Source organism: Globicephala melas, chromosome 11, assembly GCF_963455315.2.
Source record: "Globicephala melas chromosome 11, mGloMel1.2, whole genome shotgun sequence".
In the NCBI taxonomy this organism is placed as follows: domain Eukaryota; kingdom Metazoa; phylum Chordata; class Mammalia; order Artiodactyla; family Delphinidae; genus Globicephala; species Globicephala melas.
In genome coordinates, this window is record NC_083324.2 from 101604168 (window position 1) to 101627295 (window position 23128).

Sequence of the window (23128 nt, forward strand, 5' to 3'; positions counted from 1 at the left end):
CTTCACCAGTAGCTCACCCGGCTTCCCAGATAATCAAATAATTGCTTTGCTCTGTTTCGCTTCACTTCTACTCTGTAAAAGGCTTGCGCCCCTGTCCCTGCGTGGGGAGCCTCCTGAACACCTTTGGAATCAACGTGTGCTCAGATAAACTCCTGAGAGCTTTTGCGTGTCTTGGTTTACCTGTTAGCACTGTCCCTGTCCGTGATGTGCGTTGGTGACGTGATAGTTCCCGAGGGGCAGCTGGGTCCAGCTTTCACGTGGCTCTTCCTCTCTTTCTAGGCCATGTGGCTGATGCTACAGAACGATGAACCCGAGGACTTTGTCATAGCCACGGGGGAGGTCCACAGCGTCCGGGAATTCGTAGAGAAGTCGTTTCTGCACATCGGAAAAACCATCGTGTGAGTATGACTGATGGACGTTTGTCAGACGTGTGCTCGCTGTTCTGCCTGCATTTTGTCTTTTTCCCTCTTTGCTCTTGTAAAGCATGAAGCAGGGACTCGGTCCCAGTTATAGTGAGAGTCAGATGTTTGTCACCATCTAAACTCAGTTTTTTAAAAATTTCTTTTCTCTTCTTAATTTTTAAATATGTTTTTAAGGTGTTTACTTTTTTAACTTTAAATTTTGTATCATGGTTTATACTCAGTTTACTAGGATTTTACTGTTGCTAATTGCTCTTAACAGATCAATGTGATAACATAAAAGTTACACAAACTTTTTTCAGTACTTTCAATTTATATTTTAAATTTTTGAAACCATAGAAACTTACAGAAAAGTTTCAAATACATGACCAGCATAATTCTTTTCTCTGAACCATTGAGAGTAGGCCCAGTTACACAAATTTTGAAGTCAGATTTTCATTGGAATATTTGAAAGATTGGGGGGAAATCCTTCACTACAGATGGAAGGTTCTTTTTTGGTGATTGTATTATTGAGATAAAATATACATAACATAAAATTTACCATTTTAATAATTTTCAGGCATACAGTTCAGTGGCATTACGTATACTCACAGTGTTGGGCAACCATCACCGCCATCCGTCCACAGAACTCTTTCTTCTCCCGAAACTGAAACTCTGCTCCCATTAAACCCTAACTCCCCTCCCCCTCCCCCAGCCCCTGGCAGCCACCATTCTACTCTCTGTCTCTGAGTGTGATGACTCCAGGGACCTCATATCAATGGAATCACACAGTATCTGTCCCTCTGTGACTGGCTTATCTCGCTGAGCCTGATGTCCTCGGGTTCCATCCTGTGTCAGCACTTCACTCCTGTTTAAGGCTGAGTAATATTCCATTGTGTGGATGGACCACGTGTTGCTTGTCCATCATCTGTTAACCCCTGGGTGGCCCCCACCTTTGGGCTGTTGTGAATGCTGCTGCTGTGAACACGCGTATACAAGTATCTGTTTCAGTCCCTCCCTGCTTTCCGTTCTTTGGCTTATAAACTTAGGAGTGGAATTTCTGGGTCGTACGGTAATTCTGTGTTTAACTCTTTGAAGATCTTTCAAACATTTTTCCAAGATTCACTTTTAAAATATAAGAAAGGACTTCTATTTCTAGCTATGATGGAATAACAGAAATCAGATTAAACCTTCTATCTTGAAAAACTAGGAAACTATATGAAATACATAAAACACCGTTCGGGCGACGGGCAGTGCAGGACCGTGATCCCTGGTAGAAAAGGAGCAGATGAGATGAGCCCTGCAATCACCCGGGTTTCCTGGAGACATGGTCTCCACCAGGGAGCGTGGAAGAGGAACTTCAACAGAGAACAGCCGTTTGCTGAGAGCCGGGGAGGTGGAGGGCAGAATTCAGAGTCTGAGGCACCTGGACGTTGTGGGGCCGTGCGATGAGGAGCCCGTGGCATGGTGATCCGCAAAGAAAAAGAGTTCCCAAAGCGTGCATAAGGATCCCACTGAGTCCTTGCTGAATATTAAGAAGACATTCCACGAGCTTGGATGAGGAACTGCCTGGGAGGTGGAATTGAAGGTTTCTTAGAGCGTTCCCAGGCTTGGGAGGCACATGAGCTTCAGCTGTAATGGAGAGACCTCGTTCTCACTCAGTGACCATCCTCACTCAGGGGATGAAGCAAGATTCCAGAAGAGCTATGCCTCAGCGATGGGACTGATTCCCAGAGTAAAGGCTGCTCTAGACCCAGGCTAACAAAGCTTAAACACAAACTTCCAAGGGATCAAACTGGATACAAATAACTTAGCCTTCGACCATTGCAAAGCCCAGTGCTCTTCAAAGGAATACAGTCAAATCTAGACTCAAAAGCGTAACGTTTCTTTTTCTTTTGATTTTTATTGGCGTATGAGTTGCTTTACAGTGTTGTGTTAGTTTCTGCTGCGCAGCAAAGTGCGTCGGCCATGCGTGTACATGTGTCCCCTTTTCTTTGGGTTTCCTTCTCCTTTAGGTCGCCACAGCGCACTGAGTAGAGTACCCTGTGCTATACAGCAGCTTCTCATTAGTTATCCCTTTTATACGGAGTATCAGTAGTGTCTATCTGTCAATCCCAATCCCCCAGTTCACCCTAACCCCCACCCCCCCCCTTGGTATCCGTACGTCTGCTCTCTGCGTCTGTGTCTCTGTTTCTGTAAATAAGGTTGTCTATGGCAGTTTTTTCAGATTCCACGTATATGTGTTAATACAGCAGTCCCTGACCTTTTTGGCACCAGGGACCGGTTTTGTGGAAGACAGTTTTTCCACGGGGGGGGGGGGATGGTTGAGGCCATAATGCGGGCGATGGGAAGCGGCTGTAATTACAGATGAAGCTTGGCTCGCTCGCCCACCGCTCACCTCCTGCTGCGCAGCCCAGTTCCTGACAGGCCACAGACTGGTAGCAGTCCACAGCCCAGGGGTTAGGGACCCCTGCATTAACATACAGTATTTGTTTTTCTCTTTCTGACTTACTTCACTCTGTATGACGGTCTCTAGGTCCATCCACATCTCTACAAATGACCCAATTTCATTCCTTTTTATGGCTGAGTAATATTCCACAGTATATATGTGCCACATCTTCTTTATCCATTCCTCTGTCGGTGGACACTTAGGTTGCTTCCATGTCCTGGCTATTGTAAACAGAGCTGCAGTGAACACTGTGGTACATGACTCTTTTTGAATCATGGTTTTCTCAGTGTATATGCCCAGTAGTGGGATTGCTGGGTCATATGGTAGTTCTATCTTTAGTTTTTTAAGGAACCTCCATACTGTTCTCCATAGCAGCTGTATCAATTTACATTGCCACCAACAATGCGTGAGGGTTCCCTTTTCTCCACACCCTCTCCAGCATTTGTTTGTGGATTTTTTTTAATGAATTTATTTATTTATTTGTTTTTTATTTATTTATTTTTGGCTGCACTGGGTCTTCGCTGCTGCACATGGGCTTTCTCTAGTTGTGGTGAGCAGGGGCTACTCTTCGTTTCAGTGCATGGGCTTCTCATTGCGGTGGCTTCTCTTGTTGCAGAGCACAGGCTCTAGGCCCATGGGCTTCAGTAATTGTGGCATACGGGCTCAGCAGTTGTGGCTCACGGGCTCTAGAGCGCAGGCTCAGTAGTTGCGGTGCACGGACTTAGTTGCTCCACAGCATGTGGGATCTTCCCGGACCAGGGCTTGAACCCGTGTCCCCTGCATTGGCAGGCAGGTTCTTAACCACTGCGCCACCATGGAAGTCCTGTTTGTGGATTTTTTTTGATGATGGTCATTCTGACTGGTGTGAGGTGATACCTCATTGTAGTCTTGATTTGCATTTCTCTAATAATTAGTGATGTTGAGTCTTTTCATCTGTTTGTTGGCCATCTGTATGTCTTCTTTGGAGAAATGTCTATTTATGTCTTCTGCCCATGTTTTGATTGCATGGTTTGTTTTTTTGATATTGAGCTGCGTGAGCTGTTTGTATATTTTGGAGATTAATCCTTTGTCAGTTGCTTCATTTGCAAATATTTTCTCCTATTCTGAGGGTTGTCTTTTCTTCTTGTTTATGGTTTACTTTGCTGTGCAAAAGCTTTTAAATTTAATTAGCTCCCATCGTTTATTTTTGTTTTTATTCTCATTACTCTAGGCGGTGGGTCAAAAAAGCCTTTGCTGTGACTTATGTCAAAGAGTGTTCTGCCTATGTTTTCCTCTAAAAGTTTGATAGTGACTCGCCTTACATTTAAGTCTTTAATCCATTTTGAGTTTATTTTTGTGCGTGGTGTTAGGGAGTGTTCTAATTTCATTCTTTTACATGTAGCTGTCCAGTTTTCCCAGCACCACTTATTGAAGAGGCTGTCTGTTCTCCATTGTATATTCTTGCCTCCTTTGTCAAAGATAAACCCAGGCACGTATGGTCACCTTATCTCTGGGCTTTCTATCCTGTTCCATTGATCTGTATTTCTCTTTTTGTGTCAGTACCACACTGTCTTGATTACTGTAGCTTTGTAGTGTAGTTTGAAGTTGGGGAGCCTGATTCCTCCAGCTCCATTTTTCTTTTCAAGATTGCTTTTACTATTCAAGGTATTTTGTGTTTCCGTACAAATTGTAAAATTTTTTGTTCCAGTTCTGTGAAAAATGCCTTTGGTAATTTGATAGATTGCATTGAATCTGTAGATTGCTTTGGGTAGTTTTGTCATTTTCACAATATTGATTCTTACAATCCAAGAACATGGTATATCTCTCCATCTGTTTGTGTCACCTTTGATTTCTTTCATCACTTTCTTATAGTTTTCTGCATACAGGTCTTTTGCCTCCTTAGGCAGGTTTATTCCTAGGTATTTTATTCTTTTTGTTGCAATGGTAAACGGGATCGTTTCCTTAGTTTTTAATGTTCAGCATTCAACCAAAAATTAGTAGGACTGTCATGAAGCAGGAAAATGTGACCAAAAACCAAGGGGAAAATCCATCAATAAAAGCAGACTGAGGAATAAAAAAGATGATAGTATGAGTGCATAAAGAAGGTTAAAATAGCTGTTATAACTATGTCAAGTATTTTAAAAAAAACATGAGTATAGTGAGGAGAGATAAGGAAATATATTTGTTTTTTAAAGAGCCAAATGGAACTTTTAGAGATGAAAAATTAAGTATCGCTGTTGGCATTGAGAATAGATTAGATACTACAGAAGAAAAACTAGTAAACTTAGAGACATAATACTAGAAAGGACCCAAGATGAAGCACAGGAAGAAAAAGACTGGAGAAAAAAAAAAGAGGAACAGAGTTTGATTTGATTAACCTGTGAGAGAAAATCAGGCAATCTAATATATGTGTAATCAGAGTATCAGGGAAAAAGCGGGGAGGGCACAGGAAAAGAATTAAGTAACAGCCAAAAATTTCTCAAATTACTGAAAATAAATGCTAAAGAGAAAAAATTTAAAGCAGCAAGATAAAAAATAGAACTATTTGCAGAGGAACAAATATAGGAAAGTTTTGTTGCCAGAAACTACGCAAGGCAAGAAGACCTTGGAGCAACGTCTTTAAACTGCGGGAAGCAACCTGAACCTTGAGTTCTGTACCTGAGGAAACCATCCCAGAAATGGAGGTGAATTAAAGACTTTCCAGACAAACAAAGGCTGAGATGGTTCATCGCCAGCAGTCATTTAGGCGGAAGGAAAACGATGCTAGTTTGAAGCTTGAATCTCTACGGAAGAATGAATCGCAAGAGAAATAGCCAAAATGTGGGAAAATATAAACGTTTTCCCCTCGTTTTAAAATTTCTTTGAAGGTAATTGACTGTTGAAAGTAAAAATAACGAAAATACATTATGAGGTTTCTACTACATATGTAAATAAATTGTATAACAACAGTAGCACAAAGAGTGGGGACAGGATGGAAGCAATGCATCATTACTGCAAAGATTCTTACACCAGATGGGAATTGGTGTGATACTATTTGAAGACAGACTGCAATTAGTTAACGTATGTACTGCACACTCTAGAGAAACTACTAAAACAAAACAAAATGAAAAGTAGCCATAAGCCAATAGTGGAGTCAAAATGCAATCCTAAAAAATACTCACCGAAAAGAAAGTGGGAGAAGGGGGAGTGTGAACAAATAACAGGTGGGACAGATAGAAAACAAGTCATAACTATATTGATAATTGTATCCATTCTAAGTGCTCTAAATACTCTAATTAAAAGGCTGATATAGTTGGACTTGATTTAAAAAAAAGCAATATGCTGTCTACAAGAGACACACTTTATATATAAACACAGATAGTTTAAAAGTAAAAAGATGAAAAAATAAAACGTCCAAACACTAACCATAAGGAAACTGGAGTGGCTATATTTATATGGGACAAAATAGACTTCATTTAATTAGAAGGAATGAAGAGTCATTTCATAATTTTAAAGGGGTTGATTCTTCATGAACACATAATACTTTTTAACGTATCTACACCCAGTTATAGATACTTCAAAATAGTGACAGAACTGATAGGAAAAAAAGACAAATGAACTTTATGCTTGTGTACTTCAACACTCCTTTCTTTGTAACTGACAGAACGAGTAGAGAGAAAATACCTGTGGATACAGAAGACCTGAACAACATAGTAAACTTACTTGACCTAATTGACATTTCTAGAGCTTACCACCCAACACACTTCTAAATAACTCACAGGTTTAAAAAGAAATCACAAGGGAAATTAGAATATATTTTGAATTAAATGAAAATGAAAACAGCATATCAAAATATGTGGGATACTGCCAAAGCAATGCTTGAAGAGAAATTTGTGGCTTTGAATACTAACATTAAAAAAGAAGAAAGAGCCCAAACCAGTTATCCAAGTTTCCATCTTAAGAAGCTAGACAAAGAAGAACAAATTAACCCCAATGCAAACAGAAAGAAGGAAATAATAAAGATAAAAGCAGAGATCAATGAAATGGAAAACAGAAAAACAGTGGAGAGAATCAGTGCAACCAAAACCTGTATAAACCTCTATCCAGGAAAAAAAGAGAAGACAGAAATTATATGTAGTAGAAATAAAAGAGTGAACATCACTACTGATCCTCCAGACATGAACAGAATAGTAAGAAAATATTATGAACAGCTTTCTGCCAACGACTTTTTCAAATTAGAGGAAATGGGCAACTTTCATGGAAGACACAAATTGCCAAAAGTGACTTCAAAATATGTATAAATCTTCGTAGCTCTGTGTCTGTGAAAGGAAGAAGGTAATACCCCTTCTGTACTCACTCAGAAGAGAGAACACTTCCCAACTCATTGATGAGGCCAGCATTACCCTGATGCTAAAAATAAAAATGTTACATGAAAAGAAAGATACTGACTAGTATTCCATGAGAGCAAAGAAACATAAAAGGACTAACAAAATATTAGCAAATTGAATCTATCAATATATAAAAAGTTGGTACTCCATGACCAAGTGGGATGTATTCTAGAAATGCAAGCTTGGTTTAACATTTGAAAATCAATATAATTCACCATATTAAGAAAACAAAAGAGAAGCCATATGATTGTTTTCAACAGAGGCAGAAAAAGGCATTTGACAAAATTTAACAACTATTATTAAAAAATAAAATAAAATAAAATAAAACTTTCAACACACTAGGAATAGAAGGAAATTTCCTCACGCTGATAAATGGCCTCTGAGAAAAACCAACAGTTAACATTATACTTAATGTTGAGAGACTGAATAATTTTCTCCTAAAAATGAGGCTCAGGGCAAGGATATCTGCTTTTATCCAACTTTTCAACATTGTCCTGGATCCTAGCCAAAAGAAAAAAACAAAAAGAAATGAAAGGAAGATGTATATCTGTCTTATTCACAGATAGCACGATATAGTACATAGAAAACCTAAGTAATCTACCCAAAAAGCTACTAAAACTAACAAGTGCATTTAGCAACGTCACATGATACAAGGTCTATATATAGAAGTCATTGTATTTCTATGTACTGCCATGGAACAGCTGGAAATTGAAATTTGTAAAAAAGCACATTACCACTTAAAATAGAATCAGAAAAATGAAATAGAGATGAACTTAATAAAATACACAAAAGATCTGTACACCACAATCTAAAAGACATAGATGAGAGAAATCAAAAAAGCCCTAAATAAATGGAGAGATACACTACGTTCTTGGATTGGAGGACTTGATGGGGTGCCAGTTCTCTTCAAGTTAATCTGTAGGTTCAGTGCTTTCCTGAACAAAATCACAAGCTTTTTTTTTTTTTTTTGGTAGAAATTGACAGGCTGATTCTAAAATTTATGTGGAAATGCAAAGGATCTAGAATGATTTTGAAAAAGAAGATCAAAGCTGGAGAACACTTACTCTCTGATTTTAAGATTTCTTTTAATGCTTAATCTGCACGATATTGACATAAGGACAGATTTATAGATCCAGGGAACAGAACATAAAGCCCAGAAATAGACACACACTTATACAGACAATTGAATTTTTACAAACTTGTCAAGGTAATTAATTGGAGAAGGATAGTCTTTACAACAAATGGTGCTGGAATCAGGAATAACCATATGGGGTAAAAAAGTGAATCTCAGCCCAAGAGTCAAACCGCACGCAAAATTAGTTGAAATGGAGCAGAGGTATAAATGCAAGAGTGGAAATCGAAAACTGTTAGATGAAGACATGGGAGAAAAGCTTTGAAACCTTGGGGCAGGGAAAAACGTCTGAGGTGGTTTTCTGTTCCTGAGTTATGAGAGTTTTGTTTGTTTGTTTGTTTGTTTGTTTGTTTTTCGGTACGCGGGCCTCTCACTGTTGTGGCCTCTCCCGTTGCAGAGCACAGGCTCTGGACGCGCAGGCTCAGCGACCATGGCTTACGGGCCCAGCCGCTCCACGGCATGTGGGATCTTCCCGGACCGGGGCATGAACCCGTGTCCCCTGCATCGGCAGGCGGACTCTCAACCGCTGTGCCACCAGGGAAGCCCCGAGAGTTTTTATGTTTTGCAGATATACTCTCTCAGCCCATGACTTGCCTTTTCAGTTTCTTAACAGTGCCTTGCAAATACCAAAGTTTTACATTTTCATGTAGTTCAGTTTATCATTCTCTATGGCTTTTTGTTTTGTGTGTGTTTGCTTTAAATATTGAGATCAATTGGGGGCAAAGGCAAGGATTTCTTAGGACACCAAAAGCAAGAACCATAAAAGAAAAAAGTGACAAAATGAATGTCATGATTAAAAACCTCTATTCTTTGAAAGTGACCACTTAGAAAAGGAAAAGGCAAACACTGGTCTGGGAGAAAATGAATGTAATATTTGCATCTGACAAAGGACTTATATCTAGAACATACAAAGATCTCCCATAACTCAAAAGAAAGAAGACAAATAATTCAATTTTAAAAATGGGCCAGATGTCTGAACAGATACTTCACACAAGAAATTCCACAAATGGCCACTTAGCACATGAAAAGATGCTCAGTGTGATCATCATCCAGGAAATGCACGTTAAAAGGACAGTGTGATAGTGGGAGGCAGCCGCATAGCACAGGGAGATCAGCTCGGTGCTCTGTGACCTCCTAGAGGGGTGGGATAGGGAGGGGGGGAGACGCAAGAGGGAGGGGATATGGGGACATATGTATATGTATAACTGATTCATTTTGTTATAAAGCAGAAACTAACACACCATTGTAAAGCAATTATACTCTAATAAAGATGTAAAAAAAAACAACAGTGTGATCCCACTGCACTCCCTTTGGAATGGCAAGATGGAAAAAGTCAACAGAGCCAAGTATTACTGAGGATGCTGGGACAGCTGGAGCGCTCATGCATTATTAATGGAAGTATGAATAGTTCAGAAAACACTTTGGCTTTCTTATAAAACCAAGTCTGTATTTACTATGTGACCAGTGATTTTCCTAGACATTTACCAAAAAAAAATGAAGATGTGTGTCCACATAGAGACTTATCCACGAATATGCATAACAGCTTTAGTCCTAGCAAAGCGTTAGCTCCCCCAGTGTCTAATCAGCTGGCAGACGATGTGTCCGCACGAGGAATACTGCTCACTCATGGAAAGGGTGACACCTGGCACACTTGGAGGAAGAGCACGGACTGTGTAATTCCGCGCATGTGATGCTCTAGGAGAGGGTGAGTGGTGCTGATAGGAATCTGAGCGTGACGGGAGAGCGACCGGGAGAAGGAGAGGGAATCTGTGGCGGGGATGGGGGGATGTCTGATATCTGGATCGCAGGGGTGTCTGCATGAGTGCATGCATCTTTCACTCATCAAATTATGCACTTGTGACACATTTTGTTTGTAAATTATACCTCAATATAGTTGATTTTTCAATAAAAGGAATCAAAAAAGAACTTAGGTGCCCATCATCAAGGATATTCAAGTGAGTTTGATCAACTGTTTTCATTCAGCTATTAAAAATAATGCTGAAGAGGAATTTGAATAACATGAAGTATGATTATGACAATATTAAGTGAAAAAAAACAGAATCTGTTGGCTGATCTAAAGTCCCTAAAAATATGCCTACAAAAAATTAGAAGAAAACACACAAAATTTTTAAAATGGCAATTTCTACATGGCAGAATTACGTGTGACCTTTAGTGTTCTACTGAATACATTTCTCTATATCCGAATGTTCTGTAATGAACTGACATGCTTTTGTAGTAAGAAATCAACTTACACACAGTTTTTTGAAGTTAGGGGTAGTCTTACAAATGAATTCCCAAACAAGACTCTGTTTTGATAAATGCATGAAACTTGGTCATTCTCCCACTTTGGAGACCATGTGTCGTTTTCAGTCACCAGGTCATCCTTCTGTCCTTCTGTCCGTAGGTAGTCCCATGGGCTAATACCCTTTTTTTTTTTTTAATACCTAGCACAGTCTTTCACAAACTGAGAATTCTTTAAAAAGGAAATGTCTTAGAAAGGCATTCCATGTCTAGTTCATTTGGAGAATATTGAATATTTTAACCCCTCTTAGAGAATCACCAGTAAGGAATCTGTTTAACTTTGTTTAACCCAGCACTTTCCAAGCTTACTTTATATTAGAATCCTACACAAACAACAGAGTTGTGTGGAGTACCTGCTGGGAGTGTTGTTCTGTCCTGCAAAACTGAGTAGCGGCTTCCTGGCGGGTCTGAGCCCTGCCCTCTTCCCACGTCTCCCTCCGAAGGGAAGGCGCAGTAGAGCCCTGGAGTCCGTTTCACTAAAATCCACTGCACGTTTCAGGCAGTGGCCTTCATTTTGTCTCAGATGACAGGCTAAACCGCAAGTCAAGCTTTTGGTGGTCTAGTAAACGTGGCCTTCAAGTGCTATATAAAATTTGGGTGAAATTGAACCCTTTTCCTGAATTCTTCCAGAAAGAGACACAGGCGTGAGGTGCTCAGGTCCCAGACAGACTAAAGGTCTTGCTTTGCCCCTCTCGTCTGAGTCTTCCGTTCGTGGCAGCTCCCACCTGCGTGCCCCGTACCTGCGTCGCTGGGCTGTGGGAACAGAATGCTTACATTGCATGTTCCTCACAGTGTGTCTGAAAATGCAGAATTCCTTCTCAGGGCCAGATAATGAAATCATGATGGCTTTATGAATGCTGTCTGCAAGTCATGTTCTGTTGTTTGTTTTTTTTCCAATTTCCTTCCCCTGGATCTTCTCCGGGCCCCATGAGCCGCATACCGATCTCAGCTGGAGGACAAGCAGGGTAGTCGCGGCTGCTCCCGGGTCCCGTCCCCGCCGTCCCCGTTGCAGCTGTGACTTTTGACAGGGCCGGCGAGTCCTTCTTGGGAACGGTTTCTGCACAGTCAGACACCAGGCAGAAACGAGCAAAGAAAACACACTGAGATGGAGCAGAGCCTGGAAGGCCAAGGATAGTATTGAGCCTCTAGGCCTTCGGGGCACGCACCTCTTTCCCCAGGGATGCTGATTTAATTTCTCTCTTTCATGACGCGGTCACGTCCTTCTCTGCACACAGTGTGGCATAATATCGTGTGAAGTATAAAAGCACAGCCGCAGTGCCACATTCCCTGGGTTTGAATCCCAGCTCTGCAGCTTTCCCGGGGAGTTAGTTACCCTCAGCGCCTCCATTTTCTCATCTGTAAAAGGGGGATAATAAGGGTCCCTGCCACACAGGGTTGGGGTGAAGGTTAAAGGGGTTAACATTCGTGAAGCGCCTAAAGCAGGGCTGGGTGAATCGTAAGCTCTGTGTGTTTGCTGTTAATGATGAAATGGGTAATTGATGGAAAATGACATTTGTCAACAGTGAATAAGGGACAAATGAAATGTGAAAACAGTATAAGATTGGGCAACTGATCATATATGTTTGGGGACCCAAAAACGTAAAGTCACACCAGCATCTCATGCTTATGTGCCCAGAAGGAATGTAAGGGAGACGCTTAGCAGAGAGGCAGTTGAGGGAGGAACGGCCTAGGTGCCCTGCTCTGGTTGCATAGAGACCTTTCCTCCTCTCCGGGAAGTAATCCGCAGTTTTGTCAGAATTACGACGCCTTTTGGCTGCGTCGTCTCCTGCTGAGCAGAAGTTCTCAAATGCTGAGGTGCTGGGAATCACTTGGGGATCTTGTTAAAATGCAGATTTGGAATCAGTAGGTCTGGGCGGGGCCTGAGGCTCCGAATTTCTAACAGGATACCCAGTGAGGCAGGGGCTGCTGGTGCCTGGACCGCACTCTGAGTAGCAAAGCCTGGGACAGTCACAGGACCTCAAGTTCCAAATGAGCCTGACAGTCACACGCCCAAGCCCTTCCCCCTTTGGACCTTGATCGTAGTCACCTGTGACTTTGCCTTCCGTGGTGGACTGGACAGTTCTCTCCTTAAGGCAGAATCTGCTTTGGGTCCTTTCTGAACCTTGCGTTCTGCCCAGCACAGTGGCAGACATTTGCTAAAGGAATCAACATTTACATGAATCAATAATGGAAAACGAAATTTTAGAAGTTGAGAGTTTGATTTTAGGATTTGTGTGTGTGTGTGTGTGTGTGTGTGTGTGTGTGTGTGTGTGTCATGCAGGAAGGGAGTAGGGGCAGATTGCTGGAAAATGAAAAAACCTAAAATTTCCAGGTTTTCCCATGAGAACTGTCATCCAGTGAGCACCTGCGGCTGATTTAGTTCCTTCCCTCCTCTTTCCTTCTGCCCTCACGCCTCCAGGAATTGCTTAAATGCTAGTTGAATTTAATAGAAATTGGACCTAATTTATCATCTGATAAACTGAGATAAAAAGAGTTCTCTGGACGCCCCACTCCTGCCATCAGTGACTCTGGGAATGCTCTCGGGGAGATGTAGAGGTCTGAAAAGCTGGAGGAGTACCTCCCGTTCTTATTCCCTGCGATCTGAAAGAGATCGACCAGGAGACGATGGGGATCTCCAAGGCGCACAGCTAGGGTGTCTGGAGCCCCGGTCTCTAATATGAGGTGAGAGCCCAGGCTTCAATGACGTCAGTCCCCTCTGAGCCTCAGGAGCATGTGGGTCATCCCAGAATCGATGGCGACTCAGTCTCACCAGTTCCGCAGGAGTCAAGTTCTTCCAACAACTTAATTTATACAGTAGTTCGTTTACTTCAAAAATTATAATAGCAGTCTGTCAAAACTAGCGCTGGAGATTGGAGAAGGTCCAAGAGCTCATCGTTTGGGAAACATTTCACATGCTTTCCTGTAATACGTGGCTTTTTAAAACATTTGATGCTTAAGTCCCAAGAGAAGGTGGAAGTCCGTAAACCCAAGACCAATGTCCTTGTTTGTAGTAGCCTTTAGGTGATTTTGCTTCCAAATTGCAACGTGAGGAGCAAAATTTCAATTAGAATCACCTTCTATGTCATGTTTCATTTACCTGCATTTTCTTCCTTTACTTAACTACCTGACTTATAAATTTTTTTTGCATAAAAACATGGTGAAGGAGACTAATTATATTCATTAGAGAAGATAAAGAATAGGAAGGCAAACACGGAGGCATTTTCATTTTAAATGCAATGCTGGGAGTTGGCACATTAAGAAAAAACAAAAACCAGGAGGATATAAAATAATCTTTGCAAGGCCATTTAGCCATCTAGAATACCTCTATGCCCTTTATTTCATTTTTAAAGAAGATATTTCATGTTTCAAGAAAATTATTCATATTCTTTTGTGGATTTACAAATGTGGATTTCTTGTGTCGGGATTGAGTTCTTTTTTAATATCTTTTTTATATAGATAAATATCTTTGTATATAGAATTCATGTTGCTTTTAAATAATCCCCCAACATTTTTATTAGAATGAAGACTACAGGGGAAGGGGAATGAGTATCCTTCACTCTATAGTAGAGGCAATTTCACGTCTTATTTTCTGAAAATAAGTACACGTTTTGTTTGTGTTTTCTTAAGGAATAAAGCATGACATTTTGTTATTCTCTTAAGCTCCAAAAGTTGTGAGGGATGGTATATATAAATTCTTTTTTTTTTTGATGTGTGAGGTATCCATGCTAATAAAACGAAGCCGTGTAAACATAATCAAAGTGTCTGCATTAGGAAGGGGAGAGAAGTGAACGAGCATTTCTAGTAGTCACAGTTCTTTTGTCTTTAAGGGACGACAACCGACCTTGGCGTAGCCTGGGGGACACGAAGGACCTTGGCCGGTTCGGCTGGGCCCGTGACCACCTGCAGACCAGGCACTGAGGCCACAGTGTGGCCAAGCTTCTCCTGGGTCTGGTCCTGTCATTGGGGGAAGAGACCTCTGTGCTCGGCGACCCCACAGAATTCCGCGATTTGAGCCGGGGTGGGTGGGGGGGTGGGCGGGTCCTCCACCCACTCGGGATGTTACTTCCAGAAGAAAGGTGAGAAGTGGGCTAGGCCGACAAAAGCATGTTCACGTAGCTCGAATGATCGTTTAGTGCGAGCCCAGAAGGGTGCCGTGGCCGTGCCCCCTTCAGCTTCACCCCAGCACTGGAGGCACCGTGACGCACGTCCCCGCGTACCCTCGACGGCCACCTGCTGATGGGGGGGGGGTCCGGGTCTAAGCTTCATACCGCATTTTCCATCTTGTTCGCGTGTATCCTTTCTTCGTGACATGACGGTTGTGTGTCAGAAGCAAACAACTTACCGAGCTGGGCTGAGGCCTGCGAGCCCGTGGAAGGAAGCCCGACCGGGACACAGAGACAGGAGCAGCCAAGGCCTGGCTTTTGAGTGTCGAGGGCCCAGGTTGTGATGAAAAAGTGAGATGGGAGGATCCTTCCAGGATAATTTTCCCTCCGTGCAGTCGGGCCTCCGCTCTGTCACTGGAAGCAAATCCCCCCCTCCCGTCCTTCGGGGTCTGCAGTCTGGGGTCCTCAGTCCTGATCACTGAGACCCAGTGGGTGTCCACAGCCAGCCTGTGCACTGAGTCCTCCCTGGAAGGGCCCTGGTCGCCCCAAGTCCCCCATGTCGGGGTAGCAGGGCCCATGCTCCCAGCGTGGTGACAGTTGAAGGGGCTCCACCGTCTTCCTACCCCAGGGAGCCAGAGAGGCCTGGGGAGGGCCTGCACGTGCACAGGGCCGGCGACCGCAGCGCTGTCGGGTAGGACGGGAGGCCTCTGCGCTCTGGGAGCTCCTGCCTGCCCTGCTTTGGGAGCTCAGAGGAAGGCTGTAGGTATTTTCTCTGAGCTCCTGGATGGTCTCTGGAGCCTCCTGTCATATGGCTTTCCTGTCACAGGGCTCACCAGCCAGCATCTGGAAGAGTCTCACTTTAGCTGTTTCCAGTCTGCTGTCACCTTCCATCTCTTCTACTGGTCTTGAAAATGTCTGTTGGAATGTTCACTGAAAAGACTTGGGGAATGGGTCGCCATCTTCACGTTTAGAATTGGCACGAATGTCGCTCTTGAAGTTTCTGACGTCACGGAGTGAATTTTTGCTTTCAGTTTGTTGGAAAACAGCACATGCATGTGACTTTGGGTCGGTAGAAGATACTCAGGGGAGCAGGTCAGCACCGCATGCGGTCCTGATACAATTTAGGGTCACGTTTGGCAACAAAGTTCCCATTTGGTTGTTTGCATTGAGAAGGCACCCTTGTGACAACACATGTTTTCTTCCCAGAACATCCCGGTGTGTGTGTCTGTGTGTGTGTATCTATGTGTACGTGTGTGTATGTGTATGTGTGTGTATGTGTATGTGTGTATGTATCTATGTGTGTGTGTGTATCTGTGTGTATGTGTGTATGCATGTGAATCTATGTGTACGTGTATCTGTGTGTACATGTGTGTATGTGTGTATGTGTATCTATGTGTACGTGTGTATCTATGTGTATGTGTGTATCTGTGTACGTGTGTATATGTGTGTATGTGTATCTATATGTGTATTGTGTATGTATCTATGTGTGTGTATGTGTATCTATGTGTATGTGTATGTGTGTATCTGTGTGTATGTGTGTATGCATGTGTGTATGTGTACGTGTGTGTTTCTGTGTGTACATGTGTGTATGTGTGTGTGTACGTGTGTGTGTGTATCTGTGTGTGTGTGCATGTGTGTTTTTGGAGGAGTTTGTGTTGTCAGGGTTGTTGTCAGTGTGAGGCTTTGCTTTTCACTTTCCCATCAACTTATCGCTAAGTAATGTGAAAAGGAAGTGCTTTTCTCCTATAGTTGAAGTGGTGCATAAACCAAACAGGCCAATACTTGTCTCGACTAATTTTCTGTCATTAATCTTGTTAAATTTTGAGAAGAGAGTTGTAGAAATAGCCTGCAACCATGTGAGAACCACCGTCTGCTGCTGGGGAGATGTTTAGCCAATGGAAATATTTATCATAGTTTGTGGTATCGTATCTACATTTTCAGTCAAAACAACAAGGGCAAACATTATTATACGTTGAAAAAGAAACTCATTTCTAAACGCCTCCTGGCTGAGATAACAAGCATTTTGTGTTTGTGCACATTCTTCCCCTAATTGGGGATTGTTTCCTGGTGGGTGGGATTTCTGGCCCTTGGGCCTGGAGGATGCCCGGAGGGGACCGTAAGGTGGGGGGGGTGTCTGGGTGTGAGCCCGTGTCCCATGGTTGGGTGTCTATGCCCTGGGCCTGAGCCCGTGTCCCGTGGCTGGGTGTCTGTTCCCTGGTCATGAGGTCATGAGCCCGTGTCCCGTGGCTGGGTGTCTGTTCCCTGGTCATGAGGTCATGAGCCCGTGTCCCGTGGCTGGGTGTCGAGGCCCCGGGTGTGAGCCCGTGTCCCGTGGCTGGCATGTCTGCTGTGAGGCCATCCTGGAGAACGTGCTGAGCCTTGACTGTGTCCAGTTGCTTTTGGACAAAAGCACATCCTTCTGGTCAGTCGTTTTTGACGAACAGAGTTTCCCCAGGACGTGCTTTGCAGCTCCGCCTGGGCTGGGCGGGAGTTGGGAGAAGGAACGTCCCCGTGGCTCTGCGTGTTTTCCTCCGGGAAGGTTCTGTGCGTTTACGCGTGTTTAGGTGCGCTATCCTTGGCCGCGTCTCTTCAGACTCACCCCCTCTGAGCCCCCGGAGCTGCAGCCCCACCTGACAGCTTGCTTACTGCTTGTCTAATGCCCATACTGTCTAAGCAAGTTGAGTGGAACCTCTGACACGGAGGGGTAGAAATATCATCACTTGCATCTTCCGTGGAGCTGGGAGAATCAGTTCTCTTGAGAAGCTGGGTGTCAGCACCGTGAGAACTTGGTGGAGATGCTCTGACCAGACCCAGGCCTTCAGAAATGTCTGCGTAGAGACTGGACTCTCCCTACCAGCTTCCACTCACTGCTGAGACAGAATCTCTCCCACCACTGGGAAGTCTAAACCCTACTATCATTTCTTAAAAATAAGTTTATTTATTTGTTTGTGTATTTAGTTATTTACTTTTGGCTGTGTTGGGTCTTCGTTGCTGTGCGCAGGCTTTCCCTAGTTGTGGCGAGCGGGGGCTGCTCTTCGTTGCGGTACACGGGCCTCTCATTGCGGTCGCTTCTCTTGTTGTGGAGCACGGGCTCTAGGCGCGCGGGCTTCAGTATTGTGGCTTGTGGGCTCAGTAGTTGTGGCTCGCAGGCTCAGTAGTTGTGGCTCGTGGGCTCTAGAGCGCAGGCTCAGTAGTCATGGCTCATGGGCTTAGTTGCTCCGCGGCATGTGGGATCTTCCCGGAACAAGGCTCGAACCCGTGTCCCCTGCATTGGCAGGTGGGTTCTTAACCACTGCGCCACCAGGGAAGTCCCCCTACTATCATGTTATATTGATGAACTTCTAAGATACTTGGGGTTTTAATCCATTAAAAAAAACCCCAAAGTATAACAGCCTAAAGGGATGTGAACTTTAATTCAAGTGACAGGTTTTTGTGTAGCAGCGTGTGTAGGTCTGATGTGAGCCCTGATGCTATTTGTGTCTTGGAGGCTGGGGCAACCCTTGTTCCATTTCATGTACGGTTGATGCAATTCACTGGGTAGCAGGTCAGTTAAGTTCTTTAACTAAGGATCCATTAGATCCTCAGAACAACTGCTGCCTCTGTAAGTTACCTAATGGAACGGGGGGCGTTGTACTGAAGGCAGACAGAGGCTCCATCAGCGTGCTCTCTGCACATTTTCTTTTTCTTTTTTTTCCCAGAGCCAAAATCATCTACGAGAACCAAGGCACTGCCTTGCCCTTGAGAAGTGTAGGTTCTAATTAGGGGATAATAGGAACTCATTACGTACAAATGTGTACAAATAGATGACGGTATTGTGCAAATTTATCACATCAGCTCTGGAAGAACAGCCCTGTGATGGGGGCTTGGGGTGACGTCGGCAGGAAGGTGGAGTTAAGTGGGCCTTTGGCCCAAGCGGGAGCTGTGGCTGGGAGTTCAGGAGAGGGAGAGCCTTCCAAGTGGGTGGAAAGGCATGAGAACAGGCGCAGAGGAGCATTAGTAACCTGGCTGTGGGCAGTGGGCAGGCCGAAAGCTGGGCTGGGACAGCTCGGCCACCTCGGGTGCAGCGAGAGACACGCACACCTACCGCCCGCACACCCGTCGGGTCTCAGAGGCCTCCCTGAGGCCACCACCCTGCCAGGTGCCCACCTGGTCCTCTGCCAGCCCCTGTCTGCCTTCTACTGCCATTCACATGCATCCTGTGTGGCCGCCAGGCCTCGAGCCCTTTAAGGACAGAGGCCCCCGTCCTCAGCACCCGGCTCAGCTCAGCGCCTGGCACTTTTAGGCGCTAGCTGAGGATGTGTGGGAGGTGCAGGGGTCAGACAGCCCTGAACTGTGATGGGGCTCAGACAGAGTGGGGCTCTGGTCCCGAAATCGCCACCTCCCCACCGCGGGCCCCCGGTCAGGCCACCGTACAGTCTGCTTCACGCTGTAAAGCAGGAGAAACTCCATCCACATTCCCTGGGGGCGGATAGGACACCCCAGCTGAGTTAAAATAAGTACAAATAGGCAGATAAGAGCCGCGTAAAGGCTGCGCAGGAACGCGGAGGCTGACTTAGAAGCCACTGTCGCTGCACAGCTGAGGACCGTGCTCTCTGGTCTTTCATTTGATCTCTTGAGCCAGTCTCATTAGGCCTCATTAGGCTCGACGCCACAAGACTGTGTCCACTGAGTTAATCACAGCCGTCGGATTTCCTACAGATAAAGCGTGAGAGAGGACAGTTCGAAAGGAGAACTTCTCTATTTAGTAGTTTCCAGTGATACTGGTGAAAAAGAAGGAAGCAGAGGAAATGTTGACCAATTGACAACTCTTACTGAAGCCACGTTTGGGAGGGGCCCCATAGGAAGCAGTGTCCTTGTCAGAGGACGCAGTCTGCTCTCTTCGACCGCGTGGGGTGGAGCCGTTCCCGTGTGGCCTTCTGCCACCCGCTCAGCCCCCAGACGGCTTCCCGATGAAGGCGCAGACGGTGCCGCATTGGTGGACCGCGCGAGGAGGGGTCCTGGTGTGGAAGCCTGCCCTCCAGCGAGTCACGGGAACAGCGTCTTCTGGAACCGCGGGAACAGGGATTTAAGTTTCACCTTTTGCTGTAATTGGTTATTCATTCATTCGGCCTAACAGCTGGAGCCGCTTGTTTAGTAATGATGATCCTTAGTAAAGGAAGCGAAGTGGGACACCGAGCGCCTGGAGACCTGCAGTCTGCGTTTCAGACCCGCACAGGGTCAAACCCGCGGCCCACGGCCCCCTCCCTGCACACACCCAACCCCCGCCCAGAGCCCGCGCCCCCCCTCGTGCCCACGTGCCCATGCCCCCCCTCCCCGGTGCTGCCCTTCAGGAGCGAGAGCAGGTTGGTGATTAAACCAGCGGCCCTGGAGCCCCCCCTCCTCCTGCCCCTGGACAGGTGCCCCCCGCCCGGGTCTGGGCCTCAGCTGCCAGCCTTCTCCAGAAACCCGTCGTCCCTCCGTCCGCCGCCGTCAGCTCCACCGTCAGCATCTTGCCGGCCCCAGGTCCTCCAGTCTTGAGGAAGGGCCCCCCTCCCTCCAGAAGGTGCCCGGTCGGCTGCCCCCCTTCCATCCCTGCCCTTCGCTCCATCGGAGCCGCTCTTCCGAGGCCCAGCAAGCGTCTGCAGCTCCGCGTCCAGGGGGCCGGGGCCTCGCTGGTCGGCCTGCTGTTCGTGAAGCTCACGTTCGCGGTGGTTTTGTCCTTCGTTGCTGTTTGTCCGTTTCCAGTTACTCCGGCACATCATGTGACGTCTGAGCATCTGCAGGCGGTGTCCCACCCCCAGCGACCTCCCGCCCTGCACCCCCATTTTCCCAGCTGGTCCGCCCACTCTTTGGCCATCCTGCGGCCCTTCAGCGACGCGAGAGACGCGTGCGCTCCTGCGCTGGTACCTCGTCTCGGGTCACCTCCAGGTCTGCTCTGCTCCCGTGGGTTTCTGGCGTCTCTCTGTGGAAGTCCTGTTCGCTGTATCGTTCAGCCCATCACTCTGGCATTTGCATCCATGTGACTAAACAACGTGCTTTGATTTCTGGTCCTCGATCTTCCCCCTTGAGGCTTCTCTCCTGGCACCTCATTCCAAAGGAGAGCTGTGTCCCTTGTGACCCCGTGTCTCCCCCCCACCTCAGAGCTGTCCTCCTGTGTTACGTCGTCAGGACTGACCAACGCGTTCACTCCGGGAAACAACACTTCCTTCTTCCTTTCTGAGCAGATGTCCCTTGCTTACCATAGACCTAAAAATTGTCTTTCTCCGTTTGCTTCATTCTCCATGTGTTTGTCACTCACTTCCCCTCAGTCTGCCCTGAAGGTGCTCAGGCCGGAGGCTTACCCTCGGGCACGTCCCCTGCAGCCCCCCTCTAGATCCTTCTGACCTGATGCCACCTGGACCGCTGGATGGTAGAGTCATCCCCTATTTTCTGACATCTTTTTAAAATTCTGTGGTTTGGTGAAGCCAAACCTTAATTAGTTTCCTGAGAATGGTGCATGGGAAGCAAATAGTTTTTGACCAAGCTTATCTGAAAATATCTCTATCCTGCCCTCAATTAACAAGGTGGCCAATGTACATTTCTTGGTTGGAAATAACTTGCCTTCAGAACCTTGGAGGCGTTGCTCCATTGCCTTTACTTTGAGTGTTGCCGTGGCAGCCCAGGGGCCACTCTGGGCCGCTCCCAGCCCCTTGAGCTCCCGGGGACCTCCTCCTCGTCCCCGTGTTCTGAAACTCCGTGGGGTGGTATCTGCGTGCTCTGTGGGCCGCTTTCAGTCTGGAAATGTGTGTTCATCTGCTCTGACCAACTCTCTTTATATGTTAAGATAATTATTTTCTTTACTCTCTTCCTGGAAATCCTATTATACTGACCTCTTGAGGCCATCTTCTGATTTCCTTATCTTCCTTTTTCATATCTACATCTGTTTGCCCTACTTTTCTGTCTTCAAAATCTTCTCTTGATTTCTGAATTTTTTCAATCTCTAAATCTTTTTTTTCAAATTGTCCTTTTTTACGTAGTATCTTATTTTTGTTTCTTTGATATCTTTCCTTGTCTCTCTGAAGATAGTAGCAGTGATGTGTGAGTTTGTTGTTGTTGTGTTCTGTTTTTAATGATCTTCCCTGTTTGTTCTGTTTCCTCCAAGTTGCTGGTTTTCAGTTTGTCTGCTGTGATTTCTGTCTTCGTATGTGCGGTTTTCCTCACGTGTGTCTGGTAATCCTCGGTTTTCTGCTCATGTTTACAAGTGGGGGCCTAAAAAGCTGATTGGGGTTTTTGAGGACATAGAGCCTGGGGGCTCTGGAGGCCGTTTAGTTGGAGAATCTGAGCCCAGAGGAGAGTTCCTAGCCTCCTCCCTGGAAGGGGACCAGCCTGACCCCAGCACCCCCTCAGGGCAAAGGATGCTGGGCGTTCTGCGTACAATCCACTTACCTTTCCTCTTCTCCCTGTGGTGGCCGCACGCTCACAGGACCCAATGGCCTTCAATCCTGCCACCTTCTTCAGGACGGAGGGTGAGGCCATTGCCCAGTGATGCCAACCCTGGGAGGGGATTGGACATTGGGCTGCTTCCGGGGGAGTTTAATCAACCCCCTGTCCGGAGTATCTGGGCTTCCCCGGGGCCAAGTGGGCCCATGCTCAGCTTCCCCGCTGCCAGCTTGCGGGTCTGTTTTTTGGGGCCTCTGCCCAGTCCTTTAACACTCGTCCGTCTCCTCTCCAGCTCCCAGAACTTGGGTCTTCTCGTCTCTCCTGTTGTTCAGCCCTTGTCAGCATGTTCGTTTTTGCAGGGGTTCCGGGGAAGGAACAGAAGTGTGTGCAAACACCGTCCTCGCCCAGGACCTGCTGACACTCCCAGGGCGCCCCATGCCCTTCACCAGTAAATCGTGGCTGCTGGTGACCTCCTGTCTCCACGTGTGCACCCTAGTCAAGTCTTGGTCCTTAAAGTGATCCCTGCGCGCTTCTGTGATGTCCCCGACTTGCCTTCGGCTGCCCGCTTGGCTTTGCTCTGCTCCCTGGAGGGGTTCCTTGCTGGGGAGAGGTTAATAGCGCCTCATCTTGACTTTCTGTGCTGGATTCTTCAGTGCTTTCTATTGCTGTTTAATGCTCATTAGGAGCCAACAGTTTTATTTTCAAATTTGGATTATACAGGATCCCTGCTCAGTGAGCTGCTGATCTAAATTAGTGGCTAGTAACTCCTGTTAATTAGCCGAATCCCCTACCCCCTGTCAGGCCACTGTCATTTCATGAACATTGCAGCTCTGCTTGAGTCATAACATCACCTGTTAGGGCAAGTTAGCTCTTAGCGTTTACTGGTTAACACAAGTGTTCTGTGTGTTGTTGTGACAATGCTTTCTGGTCCTTGGCCGAATCTTTTGCTTATTGCCCTCTTGCAGACCTAGTGCAAGTTAGAAAGTGGTTCTGCTCTGCGT

The 23128-nt window shown here is 45.7% G+C and overlaps 1 protein-coding gene across 3 annotated transcripts in view; it reads left to right on the top strand.

Annotated features, from left to right (window-relative positions):
* Positions 1–23128, top strand: part of GMDS (GDP-mannose 4,6-dehydratase) — a 477644-nt gene that overhangs the window by 385135 nt on the left and 69381 nt on the right. For all 3 annotated transcript variants that reach the window (XM_060308303.1, XM_060308305.1, XM_060308304.1), the window contains one exon: positions 280–398. In XM_060308303.1, the coding sequence (XP_060164286.1) occupies positions 280–398 (119 nt within the window). The remainder of the gene's footprint in view (positions 1–279; positions 399–23128) is intronic.